The sequence below is a fragment of the Arvicola amphibius genome, chromosome 7 (assembly GCF_903992535.2).
Source record: "Arvicola amphibius chromosome 7, mArvAmp1.2, whole genome shotgun sequence".
Taxonomy (NCBI): domain Eukaryota; kingdom Metazoa; phylum Chordata; class Mammalia; order Rodentia; family Cricetidae; genus Arvicola; species Arvicola amphibius.
In genome coordinates, this window is record NC_052053.1 from 23,259,244 (window position 1) to 23,283,733 (window position 24,490).

A 24,490-nucleotide genomic window follows, 5' to 3' on the forward strand; every position below is an offset into this window, starting at 1 on the left:
TTCTCTCCTCGTCCACAGATCCCCAGATAGTAGCAACTAGAGCCAGGCCCACACTAGTCTACACAAGGAACACCTAAAATGCTAAAACACCATTAGGGGCCAAGGAAAATCAGAGGTCAAACAATCTCATGCTGCAGAAAGCCCACTGCTAACATCTCTGGATTAAACTGTGCACTTGGTGTCTGGGAACCCACGCATGCATACACAGACTGTGTGGGGAGCTCATTTCAACAAGCTGTAGGTAATGGCTATGGGGAGAGTTTTCTCCTAAGCTAAACCAACATTAATGCATGCTGCTGCCCTAAGTTGTAGACTAACCTAGCCAAGGCAAAAGCCAGTAAGTTCTGGGCAATCGCCAGTTAGTGGTTCAAGAAAACCAGAACTCAGTTGGTTAATTGTGGTCTCTGGCTTTCTGGAAACATGGTGGTCTATGATCCACGCAGAAAGTGTTTCAATAGTTTAGATAAGTAGTCAAACCCCACAGGCTGGAGAGACAGCTCAGCAGTAAAGAACACTGGCTATTCTTCCAAAGATCCAGGTTCAATTCCCAGCACCCACATGTCAGCTCACAATGGTTTGTAACTCCTGTTCAGAGGATCTCAAAGCCCTTTTATGACCTCCATGGACACTAGGCACACACGGTGCATATACTGACGTGCAGGCAAAACATCCGTACACACACAAAAATTAGAAAACACTAAAACTAATTTTGGCCAACTTCTAGACTAGCCAAGATTCAATTTTAAAGTCTTTGAGCCAGGCTTTAATGAAGGAGAAAAAGGTACACGTCATTCCTTTTGATGTGATATGTAACACTTCAAATTAATCCAACTCTAAAAAACACCTTTACAATCTCTAATCCTAGAGACTTATTTTTAAGACTTCGATTTAAAGACTTTTTTATTAAAAAAAAAAAAAAAAGAGCTCCTTGTTCTCTATACTCACTTCAGGAGGCTGAATTACAGGAATGACCAGACCAGTGATCTCAGGGACTCCCCCCTTCAGGTCCAGGTCCCATGTGGTCATCTGTCAACAGATGCCTGGCATCAGCTGCCTCTCTTTAACCCACAGGCCGACTTTCCTACCAAGCGGCACTTTGTGTTTACATGGATGATAACACACCAATACTTTCACAAGCCTTTACCTCCTGGTCCACCCCACTTGGTTTCAGTCCTAACCCCCCTCTTCGCAGCCTGCCTAGAAACTACTAGATTAACAAAACTGAATACAGTCCACACAACTTTTTCACGCGCTGCTATTCCCTCGGCTGAGGTTCGGTTCTGGTGGCAGGAAGGTGGCGTGAAGAAGCTACTAGACGCCTCCCTAGCTAACAGAAGCACAAGGAAGGACAGCTGCCTGCATCTCTTCTGACTGCATTTGGTTTGCAGCACAATTCAAGAGGAAAATGAGCAAGCCCACTAGGCCACGGAGTCACTTGAACCCAGAGGTAAAAGCCAACACTCCTAAGGAGGTCTAGCTCCAGGGCGTGCAAAGGAGATACCAGGTGAGTACAGCAGAAACCAGACAGCTTTGCTCCTTAATCCAGGCAGTCTGGAAACATTCAGCTCACACCCATGGCCACTTCACAGGGCCGGAGACATCCAAAGAGCTTCTGGCAAGACAGACCACCCCCAACTGAGCCAACTGAGAACCGTTAACGTCACTAAAAGTACTCTATTAATGAGTTTCCTAATTTTAAAAAAGATGGGTTACTCTGAATATAAGTGTGTTATTTTGTTAAGGAAACTAAAGCCGTCAAATTCTTGGGAGACTACAAGTGACCCATTCATCATAACTAGGTAACTACAGCCTAAAGCATCTTGAGTAGCACGTATTATATTCCAGGGGTGGGCCAGTGGTGGTGCGGGGGAAGGCAGGGGAAGCTTTTGGAAGAACCATCAATCAATACACATAATGCTCTCGAGTACCTCTCCCCGGCGGACGGGCCAAATCCCTCTTTTGGAACAAGGCCACTTTGCTTCCTTTGAAAGTGAATTAGAGTTGTACCTCACAGCTTTTCCATTAAGGCCATTTATTTACCAGCTCCTTCAGAGTTCCACCATTAAAAAAAAACAAAAACCCAACCATCCAACAGCAGCCAGAATGACCTAGCACACACTGAAGGAACAGCATAAATTACAGAAGATCCTTTGATGTACAGAGCCAGTGAGGGGGACACTTTCAAGCACTAGGCTGGTAACAAAGAATCACCTGGACGAGTGAGCACCTCTTCTGGATGCAGCCCAAGAGCACAGACATAGAAAGCAAAGATCTTCAGAAAGCACAGAGTGGAGCCCCCGCCCCCACCTTCCATATTCCTTGTTCAAAGATGGACCACTGACCGGCCCAACTATCAGCGTGGGCCGCCATGTGTGTGCAGGGCTCTGTCTCGAGCAGCAGGCTGCATATGCTTTCGGCTGTGAGCTCCGTTATGGTTGAATTTTACAGAAGCATTTGCCCTCCCAGCTACGATGGGCTTCAACCATACAAACCAAAGTTTAAAGTTGAATTAGAAGTCTTTTGAGCTGGTATCAGCTTCGCTCTAAATAAAAAGACACCCCGAGGGTGTCTTCGGAACTTTTCCACCTCACCTACCAGGAGCCAACATTACAGATCACATATTTAGAGATTCAGAGGAAAGGGACCACTAAAAGACTTGTGTGTTTGCAATAGGTAAACTGAGGCCTATGGAAAAGATCACATGACTAGCTTGTGTCTGGACAAATTTGGGAGGTAAATAAATGGAAACCAGGACCCTGAGGATTGGGGCGATAAGCCCCAGGGAGAGGTGTGGCCTTACCTGCAACTGAGTTGGGCCGTGGCATTATTAGCGAGCTGGAGCTCTGGGAATAAGGGATCGGACCATCTCCAGCTGAGGGCTCCGCCTTGGGCAGCTCGCTCTCCGCTGACCCAGTGGTCTCTTCTTCTGCCACTGGGGAGCAGTTGTCTGCCCTTCGATCATGAAGCAGTCCCTTCTGAACCCCTAACCTTAGGCTTCCATCTTTATTCCACTCCAAACTGGAGCCACTCCGGTCATCGTTTTCCGACGAACTTGTAATTGTGGCTGCAATGAGAAATCAAAATAACTCTGAAGGAAGCTGGGCACAGCGGGGACAGCCGGGAGTTAAGACCTACACATACCCATCCCCAGGGCCAATGGAAAGTTTTCTGGTCGACACAGATTTTTATCAAAGTATGCTTCATACAATGTATTTTGGTAAATTAAAAGAATGTGGCTTATCGGGGGACATAAACTGCGAAACCACTCTATAGGGAAGGGGAAAAACTGATAGGAAGGTAATAGAAAAGCTAGCTTAAAGTATCCGAGACTTAACAGTGACTCGTACAATCTGGAGATAATGAATCATCCCTGTAACCAAGATGAACTGCGCATATCTCATTAAATTCCTCTGACTCTTTAAATGCCCCATCCAAACATACACTTGCTAGGGGAGAGACAACTGCAGCACGACAGCTACTGTAGAAAAGATACAGGCTAGAGGAACAAAGATGCAACTTACAGCAAAGAGAATCCCATCCTTAGAACTAAGAATCTAACATCTATCTATTCAGCAAAGTCTTAGAGAGATCCACTTGCCTTATTCCTTTTACAACACAGGACGGAAAAAATCTGTGTGACCAGTGCAGGGAAGGGCCAGTATGGGAAGGTCTGATCTGGTTTTAGAATTAAAATTTAACTTCTACAAAAGCAAACCAGCACGTGGGTAGGGCGGGGAGGAGGGGGGGCAGAAGAGGGGGGAAAAAACAACGTCCTGGCAAAAGCGCAGAGAAATATGGGAAAGGGAAGCTCAGTACTCAGTACTCACTCTAGACAGCTGCTATAGGCAGACGCTCCTAATTTTCAGACTGCCTGAGCCGTACACAGTCCCCTGAAACCACAGGCCACCCGGCCCCTCGTGCTGCCTCAATTGTTGACCTAATGCTGGCTTGTGCCCTTGGGGACGGGAGCCATGCCCACTAATGCACTTTTTAGATCCCAGCAGCCCAGGCCTCTGAGCGGGATCCTGGCAAATGGGAGTGAGCTGGCCAGTGTGCACTCAGCAGCAGCTGCCTGGAGGAGGCAGCTTTAGCCACACACTATGAAGAGCACACTGTATCAGCCACTGGTAAATGAGTTCAGACGGAGTTACTTCTCTAGGGCCAAAAGGACTGAACGGTTTAGCTTTTGAATGCTCTTGAAGGCTTAGACTACTGAGGCCGCAGGATACCTTGCCATGATTCTACAACTGCCTTTGCTGCTGCAGCCGGAACATACTGCTCTCTGGTGTCTTCCTACTTAGAAGCCCTTCCTACAGGTGGGAACCTTTGTAGGGTACCTACCACAGGTTGCCCTTCTCGATTTTTGGGCAGTATAGCAACTTGGGCATGATAAGTGCTCAATAAATATTTGCTTATTGAATGAATGGACAAATGAATGAGAGAGAGAGAGAGAGAGAGAGAGAGAGAGAGAGAGAGAGAGAGAGAGAGAGAGAGAGAGAGAGAGCGCGAGCAAATAATATGTCAGCTCTTCTTGCCATCAGATACTATAACCCACTGACCTCACCGTTCCCTGCTCAGGACCATGGCCTCGCACCTGAGCAAAAACTAGTGTGGTGTGGGGTTGTTCTTCTTCTGGGAAGCCAAGGTTATTATTCCAATATTCCTGCATGTTCTAGCAATAATAAACCATGCCTCCGTCTAAGATGAAGCCAGCCTTCTCTGTGTTTTGAACTGGACAGTTTACAGGTGTGCACAACAAGCTTGGTGATCTTCCCCTTGGAAATGCTGGGGCAGAACTGACGGCAGCAGCTGACATGCACTGGAGGTCCGCCGTATGCCAGGGGCGACTAATGCCTTACAGGAACGGCTTAACTTATTAAGGAGTCTATTATTTATTTATGGGAATTCATCATTAATAGTAACTCTGCTAATAGCATAAAAATACAGCCAGTCTCGTAAAAACAAACTGTTTTAAGTCCAGTACTTGGAATGCTGAGTGCTTTTTCCGAGACGTCTTGCAATACGTTCTCGAGGCAGTCCCAACATCTAAATGATGTCCAGAGCGAGGATGGAGTGACGTGTTAGGTTTTCCTGTTGTGGCTATTTTATAGGTGGCACCTGTTCTTCAAAAGCAAAGTATCTCAGGGCAACTGATGCTTTTCTGCGTTTGCTCTCCCTCAGCACCTCACTGGGTTTGTGCTCTTGCGACAAATACCTCATTCCTAACTAAGGCCAGCCCACGTCCTGCTACAAATGACGGTACAGCGGACTTGCAGCCCCAAGGTCCCAGGAAGCAGCTGGGAATGTCTGGAAGAGCCTAGCTAAGGCTTCTAGGGGGCGGGACAGGCTGAAGGCTTACTTCTCACAGGGAGGGTCAGTGTATCCATGATGCGAGGTAGAAACGCTCAAATACTGGCAGTGAGAGAAGGTGGCCCTGAGCCACGGGAGCAGTGGCTGGAGAAAGAATTCTCTGATGGAGTAGCCATGGCCATTGGTATTTATTTTGTGGTACTGGGTATCACATCTAGGGCTTTGAACATCGTAAGGAAGTACTCTCTCTGCTGAGCTACAACATCCCTAACTCTGAACTAGCCGCTTCAAATGGAGGCTAGAAAAGGTTTGTATTCATTAGCAGGGAACTCTGATGAGGAGACAGTAGCAGTGCCCCTATTGCTACTAGGAAGCTTGTGACTGAGATCCACTGGCCACTGAGAGTGCAGGCCAAAAACTGTGGAAGCCCAGTGGGATTGCCCTTCTGCACAAAGCCACAAAGTGGACTCTGGGCTCGGCTCGGCTACAGCTAAGCGCCTGAAGCAAACCGGTGGGACAGAGAAAGGCCATTGACTTCATTTCCTCTGCACACAAGAAGTTCACCTCATAGGACAGTTCCAAGTCTCCTAGAGAGAGGAAGCTGACTCTCATAATAAATAACTTGCTACTGCAAAAGAGTCCAGGCCGACAGCAACACAAATTCCTATTTAGGTTATTAGCACAGCCACTCTGGAGCATGTGTGTGCATACAGAATCAGGTACATACACACATACAACAACAACGACGATGACGACGACGAAAACTAGGGCGACATTTTAAAGATGAAGACTTTTGTAAAGAGTCTGTCTCTACAGGAGGGGCTGGGAGATGGCTCGGGAGTCAAGAGCATTTGCTTCTCTTCCAGAGGACCTGAGTTTCACTGCCGGCACCCACGTCAGGCAGCTCCCACTTCCAAAGGAGCTGATGCTTTCTGGCCTCTGTGGACACTGGCACATATGTGAAATGTGCACACACAGAAACACAGATACATATAAATTTAAAATAAAAATAACAACTTTTTAGAAGGGCAGTGGTGGTGCACACCTTTAATCCCAGCAACTTGGTAGGGAGAGGCAGGTAGATCTCTGAGTTCAAGGCCAGCCTGATCTACAGAGCAAGTTACATGACAGTCAGGGTGACACAGAGAAACCCTGTCTCAAAAATCAAAAACAAGACAAAACCAAACCCCAAAAGCCCAATAACTATAATATAAAAAAAATTTAAAACCTCTCTAAATGCTCTCTGACATCTCCCAAAGAATACCCACTCTCAAATCCTCTAAGGACTCACAATACCGTCTATCCTTTCAGTCCTGCAGCTGGTAGATGCCCGCCTTGGCTGACAAAAGCTTGTCACCTACCTTGTCTGAACTGCTCTTCTACCATGTAGGATCCTAGACATGAGGCATGCAGCTCTGTAACTACTCCATCAAGTCTGACGGCAGATTAGATGGTGCCGCACGACGAGGGATCAATGGGACCTGATGCTGTGTGCTACAGATTCAATGAACACTGTTCTCTCAACGCATACTTTGAAAACTCCTGCACCTCCCAAGGATAGTATTTATCTTCCTCTGTAGTAATTGCATATTTAACCATCTGCTCATTCACACATTCTTCCAAAATACCTTCCTGAGCTACAAAGGCATACACACACAGAGGGTCCTCGTAACAAGTGGTGGCCAGGCTAGGAGCTCATCCTACTCCAGAGGATGACCCAGAAGAGGGCCAGTGGCACATCCAACACAAGCTCCTGGCTCTGCACGATCAGTGCATCTGCAAGGTCTCCTTGGCTCGCCCAGCTCAGGACCTAGGAGGGGGCGGCATAAGTGGCTGTGGCTCCAGGAGGGTCTGCTGTCATGAGGTCACCTTGTTAAGAACTGTCATCCACTCGGTCACCGAATAACTTGCTAAGTAAAGGTAGGCAGGAGCTGCTACCTCCTCAGCTTTCCCTCAACCATTGCTGCCTTATTTCAGCTTCTGTGCTGGAGGTTCACTTAAAATTAATCAGAAAAACCAGTGTAGGTTCAGAGCCAAGTAGCTCACTAGGACCCAAATCACACTGAGGATTTAAAACAGCATTAAGAAAGCGAGACAGAGTCGGGCGGTGGTGGCTTACCCCTTTAATTCCAGCACCCGGGAGGCAGCAGCAGGTGGATCTCTGTGACTTCAAGGCCAACTGGGTCTACAGAGCTAGTTTCAGGACAGCCAAAGCTACATTAAAAAACCTTGTCCACAAAAAAAAAAAAAAAACCCCCACAAAAACAAAAAAGTAGAGCTAAGGAGATTACACGGTGAATCCACGTTTAGCCTGATGGCCAAGCCTAGCTGCACACAGCAGCAGCAGGATCCATCTTGAGCTGCAGAAGGAAGACAGGTGCAGAGGACGTGCACACGCAGCGTGTGAACACAACACCTACAACAGTTACCTTACATGCAAACGCTTTGGGGCCAGCCTGGGCTGTGCCCCTCTTGAGAAATGGCACTGGATCACACGTCCATCTTACAGATATAACTTCATGCAATTGTTTTTCTCTTTCCCACTGGCTACCGGGGAACTCAACACCATTCTCTGACCATTACTGGGAAAGCAAGTACGACTGCATAACCTGACTTCTAACTTGACCTTTTCTCTCCTCTCCTCTCCTCTCCTCTGTTTGACTGACGTGTACCCCACAGAGAACTCCTGGCTCACCCACATGTCAGTGAGTGGACATTGCTCACGCCTCAGGAGCAATCAAGTAACGAGACCCTGAAGAAATACCTGCTCACTCTAGTGGCTGACGCGGCCAGCAGAAGTGCCCATGGTGTGCCAGGCTCTCTTCTAAGTCCTGTCCTATCTTCTCTTCCCTTAACATCCTCAGACAGGAAAGCCCCACAACCCTTGAAGTGCCACTGTGCCTCAGAATGCTGCTCTGACCATTGCCACACTAGTTCCAGAAAATCTGGGACACGTACTCCCGAATCTATTGATAAGTTATCTGCATGCACTGCTCTCGTTTATTTACTACAAAACACACACCAAAAACATACAATTTTGTATGAGAGGAAAACAGAAATTAAAATTTTCTTCAAGTACTCCATAGGCTGTCAGTCACTGCCCACATTCACAGTAAGAGCTCCAAGAGAACCCCAGCCTTCCCTGGGTTTGGACACATTTAAACACAAGACCATAGTTCAAGAGCCTCTTAAATTATTAGTACAATAGTTCTTTCCCCTTCCTGTACAACCCCAAAAATAATAAAGCAGCATTGAAACATCGGTTAACTTCCAGAATCAGTCGACTAGGGGACAGGACGCGCTTAAAAGTTAAATACAAGAGCAAAGAATTAGAAAGCGAACAGGAAAGGAATATGGTGGCCACTTATGAAGGTGAGAGACGAGAAGAAAGGCTAAAAAGGGACCTGCAGCCACTGGAGAGTGTCTTCTGTGCCATGACCAAATGAAGGGCTCTGGCCACTTCAGAAGTTATATTTCGATGCAGCAAAGGAACTCTGAGGATGGGGGGGGGGGGGGGGGGGGGAGGAAGAATCAGCCCTGAGTCAAGGCAGCATTGCAGTGGCCAAGTCTTCGGCCGGACAAAGGGTCTCGGTCCTCTCCACAGGACCCACACCTCACACTAGCAGACGCTCAGGATACCTGGGCGTGCTGTAGATTCCCGGACCAATTCTTCACGGCGTGCACATCTCTCCACTCTCCCACCCAGGCCCACCACCCTGCAAACTAACAAACGCCGCACACAACAGTCCTTGGCTCACCTGCTCCCTGCTCCTAATATCTATTAGCTCAGTAAGGAGAAGGTTCCCTGGGAAGAATGCACTACCTCTCCTGCCGGAGGGAATGCCCAGATGGGGCCCTGGGAACCTTCAGCTCCAGGGACTGCCTGGCTTCTCCTCCTGCACAGCCCCAGAATGGCAGCTTGGCACTTCCGGCTAGTCCTGCCCCTTTGGGTGTTGTTCTGGGAACCCTGTGCACTGGATTGTGACAGCCAGATCTCTGTACCGAATCTCCAGCGCTCACCTGGCATTGCGCAAGGTGCGCTTTGCCACAACACGCAGCAAGGCCAGGGATCCAGCTGCTGTTCCCAGGCACATTCATCAGGCCCTTCAATTGTGGAAATACCTGAAGGAACGGCTGTGGGCAGGGCAGTGTGGGAGGGGAAGACTGGACCCGCCTCTCTCAACAAGAACCCTGCCACAACTCGGTCTGGCATGGCCATGAAAGTCTCCAGAGGAGATCTGAAGGCCTGACTGTGACTTCTCCTAACAAGTGACATGGTGCTTTGGTGAAGCTGTGCAAATCTGCACGTGGACGGCAGCCACACTGGAGCCTTGGGCACACTCAAATGATGCCCCAGACTCCTTGCCAAAGGGCCCGCGGCTCACAGTGGCTGTAGAATTATTATGCATCTAGAACCAGTATCTTCCATGAGAGGCACCCACATGCCTCTCAGCCACTGGCTGGACTGATACTTTCAGAGGCCCAAAGGGAGACAGTTTTGAAAACAGATACTATGTCTCATTTTTTTTTTTGTCTCAGTACTGAACAAATGTGTTCCTGGAACACAGCAGGTGTCCACGCATGCTTGGTAGTACAAACAGAACAGCATGAAGAAACCAAACATACAGAGTGACTACAGTCAGGGCAGATGCTGTGACTTGAACCACCAAGGGGTTCTTCCCCACATTGACTATGCTACTAAGTCATAAATGCTAAGAGAAACTTTCCTTCTTTACCCGAGATTTAAAAAGGCTTCTATAATTAACGATGATTTTTAAATTGCAGGCAGTGTAGCAAAATGAATATTAACCCAGATTTCAAACATCCTAAGTAGTTATTACCAAATCAGTTTCAAAGCATTCTATTATGGGAGGGGGGAGCAATACAGGTGGCAACAGGGCAACATTAGTATAAAAATCAAAAGGGTGGGATTTACAGGTTTAAAATGAAAGCACAATTAGATTACCCTCCAACACCTCCGCATCTGATCACCTCCCTGGAGACATAAAGTCACGGAAGTGAACAGACAGGGCTACCTCCAAAATCTCTTTTATTTCACAAGCCTGGAAGGAGGCAGAGAGAGAGTCAGTGGAAGATAAAAGTCAGCCCATGACGGCGTTTTATGTTCTAAGCAAGTGTGCAGGAAAGCAAAGGCTAGTGCATCTCATCAGGTGGCAGCAGGGTATGGCCCAAGGGCCCCACCGCTTAACAAGAGCCACTCTTGCAAGAGAAATGGTTCCACGATGATGTTCCCCTCAAAGCTTCTACTTGCTCCCTACTTCTAAATGAGCAGGGGAATAAAGATCAGTACTCCAGGAGAGCAGAAGGAGGGAAGCATCCAGAGAGCTGAAATCAGCATTCTCTACCCACATCCACATGGCCTGGGATGCAGACTCCCATGGTCCATTACAGGAAGGGGGTGCAGGGGCGGAGGGAGCAGGTAGGTGACACACTTGATCTGGGAGAGACACGAAGAGTAAAGGGACAGAGCCACTGTGAAGAGTCCTCCAGCCTTCCTGGAGCTTTCCCAACACCAACCCTCAGGAGGTGCAGGATGCTGCAAAATACTTAAGCAAGTAAAAAACCTGGACAGGCCAAAGTAGAGAGTGAAGAAGGATGAGTGGAGGGGGAGGCTTCAAACAGACCCCATCCTCAGCCGGGTGTCTCTAACCGCTACCTTGAAATCCCTCTGCATACATCTTCTATTAATAGAGAGGAAGAATTTTTAAAATTGAGTGCTTTATTTTTTTAAATCTTGGGGCAAGTAGGACATCTCACTTGCTATACAAACCTGAGTTCAATCCCCAGATCCCCCATAAAGACGGAAGGAGGAAAATGGCTCCATCAGGCTTGTCTTCTGACCCCCATAGAATGGCGCAGCACACACATCCACAGGTATCTCTCTCTCACACACACACACGCACGCACATATTTATATAAATGAAATCTCAGTAGAAGAGTTAGTAGAAGGGTTAGTCTGTGTGTCTCCTCAATGAGTCTATCCTCTGTCTTCCTAAGTGGGAAAGCTCTATTTTCTTGAAATAAATATACAAACTAAAATACTTACCATCTGAACATAACGATTAAACATATTCAATTCAGGACGTGCCTTAAAACACAGTATTTCTAGCAATTTTTGAAGGCCAGATTATTAGCCTTCCCATCTACTCCAATGAATACACATTTAATCAGCCGGAAGCAACTTCAAGGAGTGTCCCCAGGAACACAGTTTTCTCCTGCCCAGACGGAACACCTTCAGAGACGGCTTCTTTATAAGCGATCTTCCTTCCAAAGCAAGCGACTACAAGTTGTTATACTGGGACTAGGTAGGTACAGCTGGGGTTCACGTCTGGCAGGTTTTCACAATGCAAATTTGGAAACCAGACGCTAACATCCAGGTAATGCCAATGGTTCCAGCAGAAGCAAAGAACTTTACTTAAAAAGAAAAAAGAAAAAAAAAAACAAAAAAACAAATACACTCATAGAAAAATGCAGCTAATCCCATCTGCTTAGCCAGGATTTCTACATGGCAGGATCACTAATGTTGGAAGACTCTGAGACTCTTTAAATAGGAGACAGTGGGGCTCCCTTCCGGATAACATGACAAAGTTGAAAAGGGGCAGGAGAGTCCATTAAGCATTGGTCTCCCAGAGTAAGACTGGAAAGGGGTCTAATAAGTTCTAATGGTCACTGGCCCCTTGCTGTGGAAACCCAGTGCAAATGGGGTACCTGTGGTAGCCCTGAGGAAGCTGCCCGGGCATGTGGCAGTACGGGCTTCCTCTCCCTGCATCTGCTGGGCAGAGTGATTTAGGTTAAACGCAATCGGCATGCTGGAAACCAGCCCGATAGTAAGAGGAGGCTGAGGAACGCTCAAGGACAGGTTGGCACTGTTTAAAGTGCACCCTAATGCTCAGAACGCTGCCTTGAGCCTGCTGTGGCCCCAAGCATGCAATAGCGAGGGGCAACCTGTGCCTCACACGGCCCATCCTATCGCACGGCCCTTGCCATCCATCACTGGCTGCCTCGGTTCACACCCTACTTAAAATGGGAAGTTAAAGGAAGGCAGGTTCCTCTTTTCCCCAGGACTCACGTAATATGGAACATGGATCCTCACCAACTCATTTGACAAAGCTGCTGCCAGGCCCTTCAAGGCAAGAAACCAGGCTGTTTTACCTTCATTTCTGCCCACTAAGATCAGGGTATTCTTGAGTATTTTACTCCCTTAAACATCAATGAAGCCCAAAACCTGTGATCACAAGCTACAGTTCATAAAATTGGCAAGTTCTTCAGATGGCAAAAGGCACGCTCCACCCCAGCAATTGGAGACCACAAGTACACCCACCACCAATACCTGTTAGCTCAGAGGCTTTGGCACCTGTACCCTGCACTGATTGCAGAGGAAGCTTCCCCTATGGCCTCACCACTCCTGCCTCTTCAAACACCTGCAGCTCAAGCCAACCCGGGGAGGGAACTCTTGCTTCTCTTCCTTCTCCTCCCTAGCACACCTTGACGATAGACTTTAGTTCTACAGGCCACAGGCGGGAGGGAACAGAGGCATGTTGTCACCAGCACAGTGCGTCCCTTATCTACCTAAGTCTTGGACTAAAAAGCGCAGGCCTGGCCCCAGGAGCTAGGGTCTCCCATCTCCCATGAAAGACTGCTCACCCTGTCTCCCACTGTCCCCACTTTCATTCAGTCAGGACTTTCAGCTCTTTGCACACTTCAATGTTTAGCCAAGTTAAGGGAACATGTTCGCCTGAGCCAAGAAGCAAAAGGCAGTATCGATGACATAAAAAGTTCGACTTTCTTTTTTTCAGTCAGAGCAGAGCTTAAGACACTGTGATATGAAAAGTTTTAACGAACCAACTTGAAATAGGAATCCTGAATGGTTCTTTATAAGCCAAGTAGATGCTTCCTGCTTGTGTGCGGCTGGGTAGTAACAGCAATTCTTTCCTTAATTTCTGATTCCCAGCACTTGGCTAGGAACCCAGAACGGAGGTGGAAAAACGAGACCCCATCCATATGGAGTCATAATTAAATAACAAGTACGCTGAAGGAAATCACCGTGGTGCTGTCAGAGAATATAATATGGAGTCTGATTGGGGAAGATAACATAAAATCAAGTGTTAGTTAAGGGCCTCCTCGTAGCTTAACCTTTCACTGGCAATACAAACAGCGAAGCCAGTGCCTTTGCTTTTTTGAAGAAATGCTTGCAGGGACTGGGGATGCAGCTTGGTTCTATTTCACTTGGTTCACAGATACAAAGCCTTGGTTTGATCCCTAAAACAAATTCAAAATTTCAGCACTGTACCAGAGAGAGAGGGGGGGGGGGAGGGGAGAGAGGGGAGAGAGGGGGGAGAGAGGGGGGAGAGAGAGGGGAGAGGGGGGGGGAGAGAGAGAGAGAGAGAATGAATGATGGGTGGGTAGTTCTGTAACTAAAAATGCTTATAAATGTTTGACCTCCCCCCATGGCATACTTAAAACCAAGAGGCATGTAATGCCAATTCTAGAACTAACAATAAAAATAAGAAGCCTGTTTTTAAAAAGGTAGCATAACTTTGAAGGAAGATTAAATTCTCAGAAGGACATGACATTTCACGAGCTAAGAAAGTCGCGTGGCTACCCATCGAATTCACAACAAAGGTCCACCTACGGCGGAGAACCCAGAACCAGAGCACAAGAAAAGCTGTGATGCAGGAATAGTTTGCTGAAGGGAATTAATAAGCAGCAGGAGTAGACAGAATGCCAACTGGGCTGGGCCAGCGAGCAGAAATCCTTGAAGTTACAGGTAAATGATTTGTGGCAAATCCTCCATTCATACGAAATGTCCAAAGGACAGAAAGTTGGCAGCTTGGATGGCTAGGCCTGGAGATCTTAGAGGAACAGGGATTTTAAACCAGTACAATGTCTCTCATGGGGATGGTGACAATGTTCAAAGAACAGCTTCTACAGAACTTCCAACACACCAGAAGTTCATTTAAGTGAACATTACAGTATGTAAATGACATTTTGATACTGTAATGAGTACAACAGATCCATGAGAAGTCTTATCCCACCCAAACTAGTAAAAGACAAATCCCTGCTGAAGCTGAGCCCCACTCCAGACATGCCGAGCTCCACAGCGAGCCCACATCCTACCCTGCCCCAGTACTCTCCAGGGGCATCTTCAAAGTCTAAACCGGATACACTCATCATTTGGGTTTTTAAATTATACTTGGATGACAATGCAGGTAACCGGAGAACACAGTGCTCAGGTCTATTCGAGGACAGATTAATGTGGCCTGTGGAGCCGGTCGACAATAACACACAACTATTCTTCAAAGACAAACGCAGGGGGGAGTAGTTAACAGTTCAGGAGAGACCCACTATGCAATCAGCACAATTGCAGAGCAGAATGCCTGAGTCATGCCTCCGGATCAAACCTGTCTGCACCTGTCGCCCTCGGAGAGCTAGCAAGATGGAGACTTCGTCAGTCCATGCTGAGCCTGCCTCAGAATCACATAGTGATCTGTTAAAGCTGGGATATGGAAACAGGGGCTCTCAGAGTCACTGAATCCTCATATCACACAGGCCTATAGACGGATAAATTAACTAAAACCCTTGATTTTCTAGACAATGAAGCATGCAAAGTCAATTCAAAATTGCTCGAGCCACTTAGAACTTAGTCTTCCTCCGCTCAGCTCAGCAGGACCACATGCATCCTCATCTGAGACTCAGGGAAGGCTTCTGCAGAAAACCCTGGCTGCAAAACAGTGACCAAATCCCAGGATAAGCAACCTTCAGAGAACGCAGGCTCTAAGGTCATCGGAGAGAAAAGCAACGAGATTGGGCTATGAAAACTGCTTCACAGGCAGGGGTGTCATCTCCCTGCTGTGGTGCCTAAGGGGACCCGATGCCCATGGAATGAACTGGTCTGTGACTTCACAGGCCAGACCTGATAAGGTGTTTTATTATTTTATTTTATCTTTTAACCACGAGCACAGTGATATCAAATAAATGTCAAGGAGTATAAAAGCTGATCTTCAACTCTCTTGACTGCACACAGCTCTGAGCTGTCTGCAAGAGCAGGGCGGGATCTGCAGACTGACCTTCACAGACCACACGGAACCCCTCTCCTGAGGTGCTCGTGAGCGCTCCAGCTGACGTGCGTCGAGCCATTACATTACTGAGCAGTGAGCGTCTTACCTATAATTCCACTGTCCTTGCTTTCCAGGGTGGAACTGGGGCTGCTAATGGTCTCACAGGGACTTTTGTTGGCTGCCGTCTTGCTGACACAGCTATTCAAGGTTGAGCAGGGGCTATCAGTGCTGGGAGAGGCGGTGCTGCTTGTCAGTGTGGAGCAAGGGCTGATGCCTTGGCTCAGGGCTGTGCACTGCAAGACAAACAAGGAGGAGTTAGCGTGGCTTATACAGCACGCTTCGACACACGCTTTCACTTTGGATGCTAAAACGATGAAACACAGGATAAATGGAGCCATGTTTTAACTTCCAGAAAGACTACAGCTAAACAGAGATAGACAGAGTTTTCCAAATGCTAGAAGAGATGTGTCTTTGTTCTGATTGCCTCCTCTGAGGCTTTGATTTTTACTAAAAGAGCAGTCTTAGCGATCCTTCATTGGGAACACAGATTCATAAAACAGAGACGGCCAACAGGCAGACTTCCTTTCATTTAAAGCCTGCAGAAGACGAATGGGTTATTCGACCTCTGTACAGGAAACCTGGGGGCCGTGTTTCTATAATATTTCACAGCAGGGCAGCCTGATTCCATTCCTGAAGATTTATGGGCTCTGTGTTCAGGAAAGGAGACCGGTAACCTCTGCGGTCTCAACGCCTCCCCAACCTGTGCCACCTCACAGAGACCCCAGGAGGAGGCAGGAGCTCCTGCCCTCACCGCTCCTGGCACACCCAGAGGTGGCAGGAGGCTGGTGGCTGTGATCTCTTGGATGGAGAGTGCCCCTGGGAGGACAAACCATTTGACTCCCTCTCATTTTGTCTGTACCTCATCTCCTCACCCCAATAACTCACACCAATCCCAACAGCTAAGAGAGCACAGAGAAGCACAGACCAAAGCGATCAACGGAGAGGAATGGTGCTCTCAGGATGGAGGCAGCATCATTACAAAAACTCTTCCAGCCACCTTAAATCACGTAGCCCATAGTCTCCGGGTAGAGGCTATCAGGGTAATATGGACATTTTCTTGAGCCTTCTGTTTGCCTTTAGCGACTCCCACCACCACCCCTGCGAAGATCCAGACCTTTGTGATAAATTTCAAAACACAAGAGCCCAGAACTCATGTGACCAAACCATAACATGCCCCCATCACCCGCCTCCTGCCCCCCACACTGGCAGGGTGTGTACTATTGACTCATTCATCCCCTAAGCAGGTAGGAAATGCAGTCTCTTCTTCCAGCATTACCATGGCTTCATTTCTGTCTTCAATAGTTATGTGTGTGGCACTTGGGATCCCTTCTCCCAGTAAAAATCCCAGTCTTGTCAACAGTTCTTGAGCTGCCGGAGAACAGCTTGGTTCATTATCGGCCTTGGCTTCTGGAACAAAGAAAGAAGACAATGAAGACGCCTCTCTGGGGAGTCAGGGCATCACATCTGGATGAGTTCACACTCCAGCTGCTTGTCTGGAGCCTCTGTGCATCCTTACAAAATGTACCGAGTTTGACAACCGTGCCCGTCCTCTCGCAGTACGTTCTAATTAAGAGGCCGTGGCAGGTGGAGAAAACTGGGACAGAGAAATACCAAGTGCAAAGGGTGAAACACTTGATCTGAAAAAGAAGATTCCCCACATCATTATCTGACAGCAATTCCAACTCCAACGTCATCTGAAGGATGGTCCCTCAGACACCTCTTTGGGTAAGAAAGGACTACTTCCTCATATCCTCAAAGGGCACTATATCGCGTGCCACAGGGGGCAGCATTAAAACCTGGGTGGCATGCGACAAAGAACCAGGCTATTTAGATGTTGGGATAAACTAAAACCCAAGCTCTCATTCAACAAGACAGTGGCAGGAGGATTTGGGTGGGAAACTTGCTCTGCACAACCCATAGCAGTGACAGTCAAACCCGGTTCTAACTCAGGTTCTCATCACAAGAATCCACACTGAATCCAAGACCAGTGCAAAAAAGTCAGGATCTAATGCACAGCTGCCCGTTCTCAGCACATAATGCGGGGAAGTGTGGTATCTCCAAGGCTGGTCATGTGCCTTTCTGTACTGAAGAGCATGCTCATGCGGGAATTTACTTAAACACCAAGCTGGAGACTAATCTCGAACCCCAAAGCCCAAGGGCACTTAGTTTTTGTCAATAATGGATGACAAATAAAATATGCACATCAACCATATACCCATAACACCTCCCTCATACTGTAAAACGTCCACTGTGACGAGATTATATACAAAAGCTAACTGCTCACCAGAGCACGAACTTAAGAACAATGTGACTCTCAAGACAACTCCATGTTTTGTCTGTTCTTCAACAGACAAGACATCTAGATCTATACATGCTTGTATCCATTTTCCCCATATGGGGAAATCTACAGCACGTGGAGGAAGAGCGAGGGACAGGTAACCAATGAGTGAGGGACGTCACAAGCTAACATTGCTACCATCATGCTTCCTTCTAACTTTGTCTTTTGTAAGCAACTACAAAATGTAAGTGAGCAAAAACCTTGGTGAAAAATCATATGGAAAAGGTTCCGTCACAGAGCAGTCTGTCCACACCATGCTGCCAGAAGGGAGGTGTGAGAGAAACCAGGCTGGCGACATCTTCATGAAGGAAAAGGCACCTGCCACTTGCTTGCTCTCAAAAACCTCACCATTCAGGGCATCGCTCTAGAGCCACCGTGATGAGACTGTTCTATGCTTACAGTCCTGATGTTTCCAGATGATTTGGGTTAAACTCATAACATCCATGGGTCCATGCCAACACAGGGGAAGGGAACCACCCTAGGGCAGGTGAACCACACCCCTAACACAACCCTAGAAATGTCCCTTCCCACTAGAGACTTCAAATCATGGACAGATTGTTAAGGGAGATGGCACTTGGGAAAGAAAGGCAGAAACCATCAAATCAACATGACCCAGGCACACCCAAAAACGGAATCCGGAGGACAGGTCCTATAGACCCCACCTTCATCTACCAGTCTCTGCCTTCAGCAGTGTTTCAGGCCTCAGGCAGCAAGATGACGGGGGTTAAGGGACGAGATGAAAATGGGGAGGTAAATAAGGGGGTGAGGAGGCAGATCTTAGTGTCTTTTCTACTCCACACCCCTCTTTCTTTTTTAAACAATTGCCACACTGCTGTGACTATGTCCCAGCCCCAGAAAGTCTAACTTCTGGTTCAACCAGAAACACTCTAGGCAAAGGGCCAGAAGCTCCACCCAGTTGGCAGCCGGTATAGAGGCTCAAGGCAGCCATACACGCAGGCTCGACTGCTACATTTACCCTGTTGACAAACACAGCCTACGGCTCACTCGTTTGAAAGTTCTCAATCCTGGGTAGGACCTGTATACTGAAGAGGAACATTTCTGTTCCACGGCTCAGTCACTGCCACCTCTACACTGAGCCTGCAGATAGCTACCCCACGTTCTTGCACAAAGGGTGTGTGTGTGGGGGGGGGGCGGAACAGTCAGGACAGGCATGGCAATGAATGCCTATAATCCCAGTACTTAAACTGAGGAAGAACAGGTGTGGGTTTGAGACTGGCCTGAGCTACATGGTAATTGTAGCACAGTCAACATACACAGCAAGGTATTTGTCTCAAAAAATGAAAATCGAAACCCCAACCTCCTAACAAAACTAGCCATTCAAGTCTCCATGTTCAAATGAACTGGGGAGCTATGGCGATTCCAAGCTGAATGGCTGAGCTGAAGAGAGACCCCACAACTCACAATAAGCTGTTCCCTGCACTGTCCAACCGGGACGTGGCTAGTACCAAAGTTTAAAACCCTACTGAGGATGAAGAGACACACATTCTTAATTTCATTTTGCATTCATCAAGTCACCAAAACTGCATTTCCTCCAGAGGCTCCCAACTGCTGTTTTTTTTTTTTGGGGGGGGACTATTTTTTTTTCTGAATGTCACCTTAGTGACCACTGAACTCCTTCACATCCACTACGTTTGCTGTCCCCGGTTCACAACATCTTATTTAACTGAACTTTCCCTCTGGCAGAAGGACTCCTGTGTGAAGAACAGCAGTGTCCTCCTGGGAGAGGAGGTGTCTGCCAGCTACAGAGCGTTGCTGCACTGGGAACAGAAGTCCATGATGCTAAGATTAGGATTCTCCTGGAAGCCGCTTTGTGCCCCAAAATGATCCAAACTCGATTCTACTGGGCCTCTCAGCATAGTCTGCTCTCATTCTGACACTTAATATTAATTCCATCACCAATAATGGGGATACCTTAACCAATATCTGTGGAATAAGGACCAGGGAGGGGGGACCCTCATTTCAGCTCACATCTTACAGATTTAAATATCAGAATTTATAACATACGGATCTGGAACTGAGAGAGCAGCTGGCCTCGTGTAAACCCACTAAACAAATGTACAGTGATGTTCTAATCAGTAACAATCCCCCCCCCCAATGGAATCCTAGGTATGGAAACACTGTGGAAGGTTAGCCTGTGCACAAAGTTAAAAGGAAGTTCACAGATCTCGTCCCGTCTGCCTCTTTTAGCTGTCTGCACGCAGGGCACTGCGTCTGAGGCCTGAACATCAAAAAGCTGTCCATCCGCTGCCGTGGCCGCCATCACTTCAATCACCGTGCCCTTCCTAGCCCTCTTCCCACCTTCTTTGTCATTTCAGAAGCCAGACGAAGCCCTCTGTGCTACAGCTAAAGAGAGCTCTTCTGGTAATGAACCTCTCTCAGAACTTCAATTTCCTGATCACTGAAGTGGCCATAGGCACTTCCTGCAGGTTGTGAGCCTCAAAACCAGCACCAGGTGAGAAAAGCCTCCTAAACCACAAGCTGGTAGGCAACCCCTGGCCTGCACACCAAGGCTGCACTCCTCACTATATTCCGCTTTCTGGTTTCACCCGTTTGCATGCATCTCCAAGTGTGCGTGCATTTCTTTTTCCCCCCAAAATGAACTGGTTATCAATTTCCGGCCTGGGTAGTTTCTTCTAGACTCACTATTCCAAAAGAAAAGCTCTCTCCTTTGCTGTTTACGCCAAGGGTTCTCGCTCACGCCCATGTGCACTGCTCCACTTCCCATTCCATCTCCTCTGCTCCTTAAAGCCAGGTGCTGTTAGATGCCTATTGCGGTTCTGCCAGCTTCATCTCTAATGGTATCTTCTCTCTCTTCTTTGGGGTAATCCAGCTACAGTCTGTCAATTGCCTCTGTCTTTTAAAAGAACCAGCCCTCTGTCAGTCTCAGTGAGTCTTAGACTTGCCTTTTGGGCTGCTGTTGCATTGATTTCAGCCCTGATTCCTATTATTCCTTCCTGTCTGCTGGTCTGGGGTTTTTGCTTTGTTCCTGTTTTCTAAACTTTTGAGGTCCGTTATTAACTTACATATTTAAGTCCTTTCTTATTCGGGGATCTTTTAAGGTCCTTGGTGATCGTTCCATAGAGGAGTGCCCTGCCCACTCCTGCCATCTTCCTTGTACTCAGCACTGGGTACTTGAACAACTCCTGAATACTCACTAGCTATACGTCCTTGAACAGCTGAAGGACACTAAGTTCCCAAGATGTTTGTTAATCAACTGTGTTAAGAGAGATGGGCCCTGGACCAGACATTACACCCCTTTTCCTAATCTTAGCCACTTCCTACCATGGCCCGTATCTTAACTTCTAGTCCTCTCTGACTACTACGATAAGTGTTTTCTATTTGCTTCTTTGTTTTGTTTTGGTTTGGTTTGGTTTGGAGATAGGGTTTCTCTGTGTAGCCCTGGATGTCTTAGAACTCACTCTGTAGACCAGGCTGGCCTCACACTCAAGAGATCTGCCTCCTGCGTGCTGGGACTAAAAGCATGTGCCATAACGCCCAGTTACAATTTCAATTCCCTTCTGGTTCATTCTTCTGAGCCATCACAATCCCCTCCTTATTTTCCAAAACCGCTATGTTGTAAACAGGGCGACTATCTGCCAAGCTGGTGTTTCTAGGCCGTAACATTTAAAAAGCACCTGCATACGCGCTAGCTTTAAGCCATTCAACTCATTAGTCTCTGTTTTACTCATGTACTCCCACATGCAATCTGATGAGGCATGTTTCTGGGTCTGTCAGTGCTGGGGACTGAACTCAGAACGACGAACTCACTTTGCCGCTGAGCTACAGCCCCAGCCCCTGTCCTGGGATGTAGTCTTGTAGAACCACAGAACTATATATGACCTAAGAGACAGAGGACCCTTTTCAGCTAACTGTGACTATTCTCTCACACCTCACCAATGCCTGGCAAACAGCAATTTCTTAAAGGTAAATTCCAGCGCTGACTTTAATGTGTACCAATTAACTTTCTGTACTCTGGTCCTGTAAAATCCAATGATCTGTTTTATGGGTTTTGTTCTGTTTTGTGCTGGAGAATTAACCCAAGGCACTACGCATATTAAATGGGCTGGCACTCTACCAGCGAGCTACCCCACAGTCTTCTCATGCTTTCAAGGGATCATTTACCCGAGTAAGATTTTGTAATATCATGGATTGGGTCAACCGGGAAAATGCTGGTTTTGTAAATCTTAAAAACATTGGCACATTTTATTACACAATATCAAGCTATCATAATCATTAGTAGTACATGAGATCTTAACGGAAAAATCCCGAGACGCTACCAAGCTCAATGTGACAGGTTCAAGTTTCCCAAAAATGTAACTCTTTACTTTCCTTTAAAAGGCCAGGTTCTAGCATCAATGACAAGTTCTATGAGGTGTCTTTCTGTCGTTCTGTTTAACTGAAGCGACGGGCTCGCTTCACCCCTTCACAAGAAAACGTGATAAATGCTCAACTGTGAACAATCACAGTTTGCCAATAATCATTTCAAATAACTGTTATGTTTCATTTGAAAAGCTGCTGGTCTAGCTTGCAATTTAAATCAGAGCAAAAGGCTTTACCTGAAGACCTCTATCAGACAGCAGCACGCAGGAGAGAGGCGTTAGGCAGGCTTCCTACTTTCCCACTCAGAATACTAAAAAGATAGGCATTCAAGGGTCAGGATTTAATAACAGTAATTACTTTCAGTGTCTTATCAGGGGAATGCTTGGGTGAATTTTCAGTCCTGGTGCAAGCGTGCAGTAGTGCAGGGTACCAGGATGCTGGAGAGGCACTGCCCTGCTCTGAAGAGCTTCCAGTGTCGCTCACTGTTCTAGTTCTCTTTCTGTTGCTGGGATGCAACACTCCAACCAAAAGCAACTTAGGGGTGCAAAGGGTTTATGTTGTCTTTCAGGTTCCAGCCTATCATGGAGTGGGAGGGGGGGCAGGACAGGAACATGAAGCAGAAACTTTGGGGCAACATTGTTCATTCACTTGTGCAGGCTCAGGCTCATCTAACTTTCTTACACAGAGCCCAGCCTACCTGCTCAGGGATGGATGCCACCCACAGCGGGCTAGGCTCTCCTATATCAGTGAACGATTAAGACAGTTCTCCACAGCGAGACCCACAGGCCAATCTGATAGGGGCAGCTCCTCAATTGAGACTTACTTCTTTGGTGACTCTAAGCTGTGTCACGTTGACAATAAAAGATAGCTGGAAAGACAGACAGACAGACAGACAGACACACACACGAGATACATGAAAGTAGGAGGCAGCCTTCTTAGGAAGAAGGATTTTTATAGAAGATGGGCTAAAAAAAGGATAACAAAATGAAAATGATAAAAAATTTATTATATACATGTGTAAAACTGTCAAGGAGTAAGTATCTACTTTAAGAAAAAAAAAAGATTTGACCTAATACATACAGACAGAGGCACCTTGGGTCCATAACCCACATTTTGAGACTCTGTATGAAGTCTACAATTATGTTCATGTTCAGGGAAAGCCTCATATATATATATATATATATATATATATATATATATATATATATATACACACACAGCCACCCCCCCCCCGTGCCCCTTCATTTGCTCAAATTCCTGAAAGTAAAAGATAACTATCCTCATCAATTCTTTCTTCATTACCTTTAACTTCCTTCCTTCATTCGCCTCCGCTACTCGCCCCAAATGGCCCCATTAACTGCATTTATGTTGAACTTTTTGATGATACACCTCTTCTTTTATTGACCTTGCAAACTCTGGCCCGTAAGGCAGAAAGTAGCAACTACCAGGAGAGACACAGAAAGAAACCCCGTGCTTTCTCCTGCCCCTCTCCCTGCTGCATCTTCTACCTGTTTCAGCATCTTCACAAAACCCTGAAGCTGCTCACCAGTCTCATCTCAGAACAGCGCTATTCCTCCCCATGGTCTAACTTGCTTCATTTTGCTTCTAGGACAAAGAATACCTGATTTAACCCTGAGCTCTTTCTTGAGTTTCAGCTCTCAGCTCGATACTTTTGCTTATTAGCTTTTCTGTCACCTTCAAGAGACAGCCTCCCTAAAACATGTCGCATCAAAGGGCTGGGTCTCTTCCCCCACAGTGGTCACCTCACAGAGGTTAAGAATCATCATCTCTTTCTCTCAGGCCCCTGAGCTCTCAAAAATCCTCTCACCTATCCCTCTTTCCCGACTCTGCTCTAGAGACTGTATTTACTCACCTTACTATGGAAACCATTTTCTCATCGTTCTCCCTAGCGCTAGCCTCTACCTGCTCCCGCCATCTGCTCCACTGCCAGCTGCTTTGGCTGGAATGTTAAGTCTCCCTTCCAATTTCTATGTGAAAACCCAACTCCCAGTGTGATAATGTTAGAAGATGGGGCCTTTGGAAGGTGATCAGAGAATGGGACTGCAGAGCCCTCATGATGAGACTCATGTCATTTATGAAAGAAGGACCCTGTGACCTCTTTCTACAGGAAGAGGTCATAGCAAAAACATGGCTACCTAAGAGCGAGGAAGCAACCCTCATCACATAAGACATCTGCAAGCCCCCTGATTATTTTTTACCTTCCCGAGCTTGAAAATGGTACGGAAAAACAATCTATTTCTGCTGTTTATGAACTACCTGGTTTGTGTTATTTTTGACACTGCAGCCTAGCTGGACTACCAGTTGAATCATAATGCACTGTGCATCAATTAAGCCTTTCCCG

At 47.0% G+C, this 24,490-nt stretch overlaps 1 protein-coding gene across 4 annotated transcripts in view; it reads right to left on the minus strand.

The window, feature by feature from the left end:
* Positions 1-24,490, minus strand: part of Tanc1 (tetratricopeptide repeat, ankyrin repeat and coiled-coil containing 1) — a 223,110-nt gene that overhangs the window by 51,280 nt on the left and 147,340 nt on the right. For all 4 annotated transcript variants that reach the window (XM_038336346.2, XM_038336343.2, XM_038336344.2 and 1 more), the window contains 3 exons: positions 16,726-16,856; positions 15,496-15,682; positions 2,801-3,064 (listed from right to left, as the gene is read on the minus strand). In XM_038336346.2, coding sequence (XP_038192274.1) covers positions 2,801-3,064; positions 15,496-15,682; positions 16,726-16,856 — 582 coding nt within the window. The remainder of the gene's footprint in view (positions 1-2,800; positions 3,065-15,495; positions 15,683-16,725; positions 16,857-24,490) is intronic.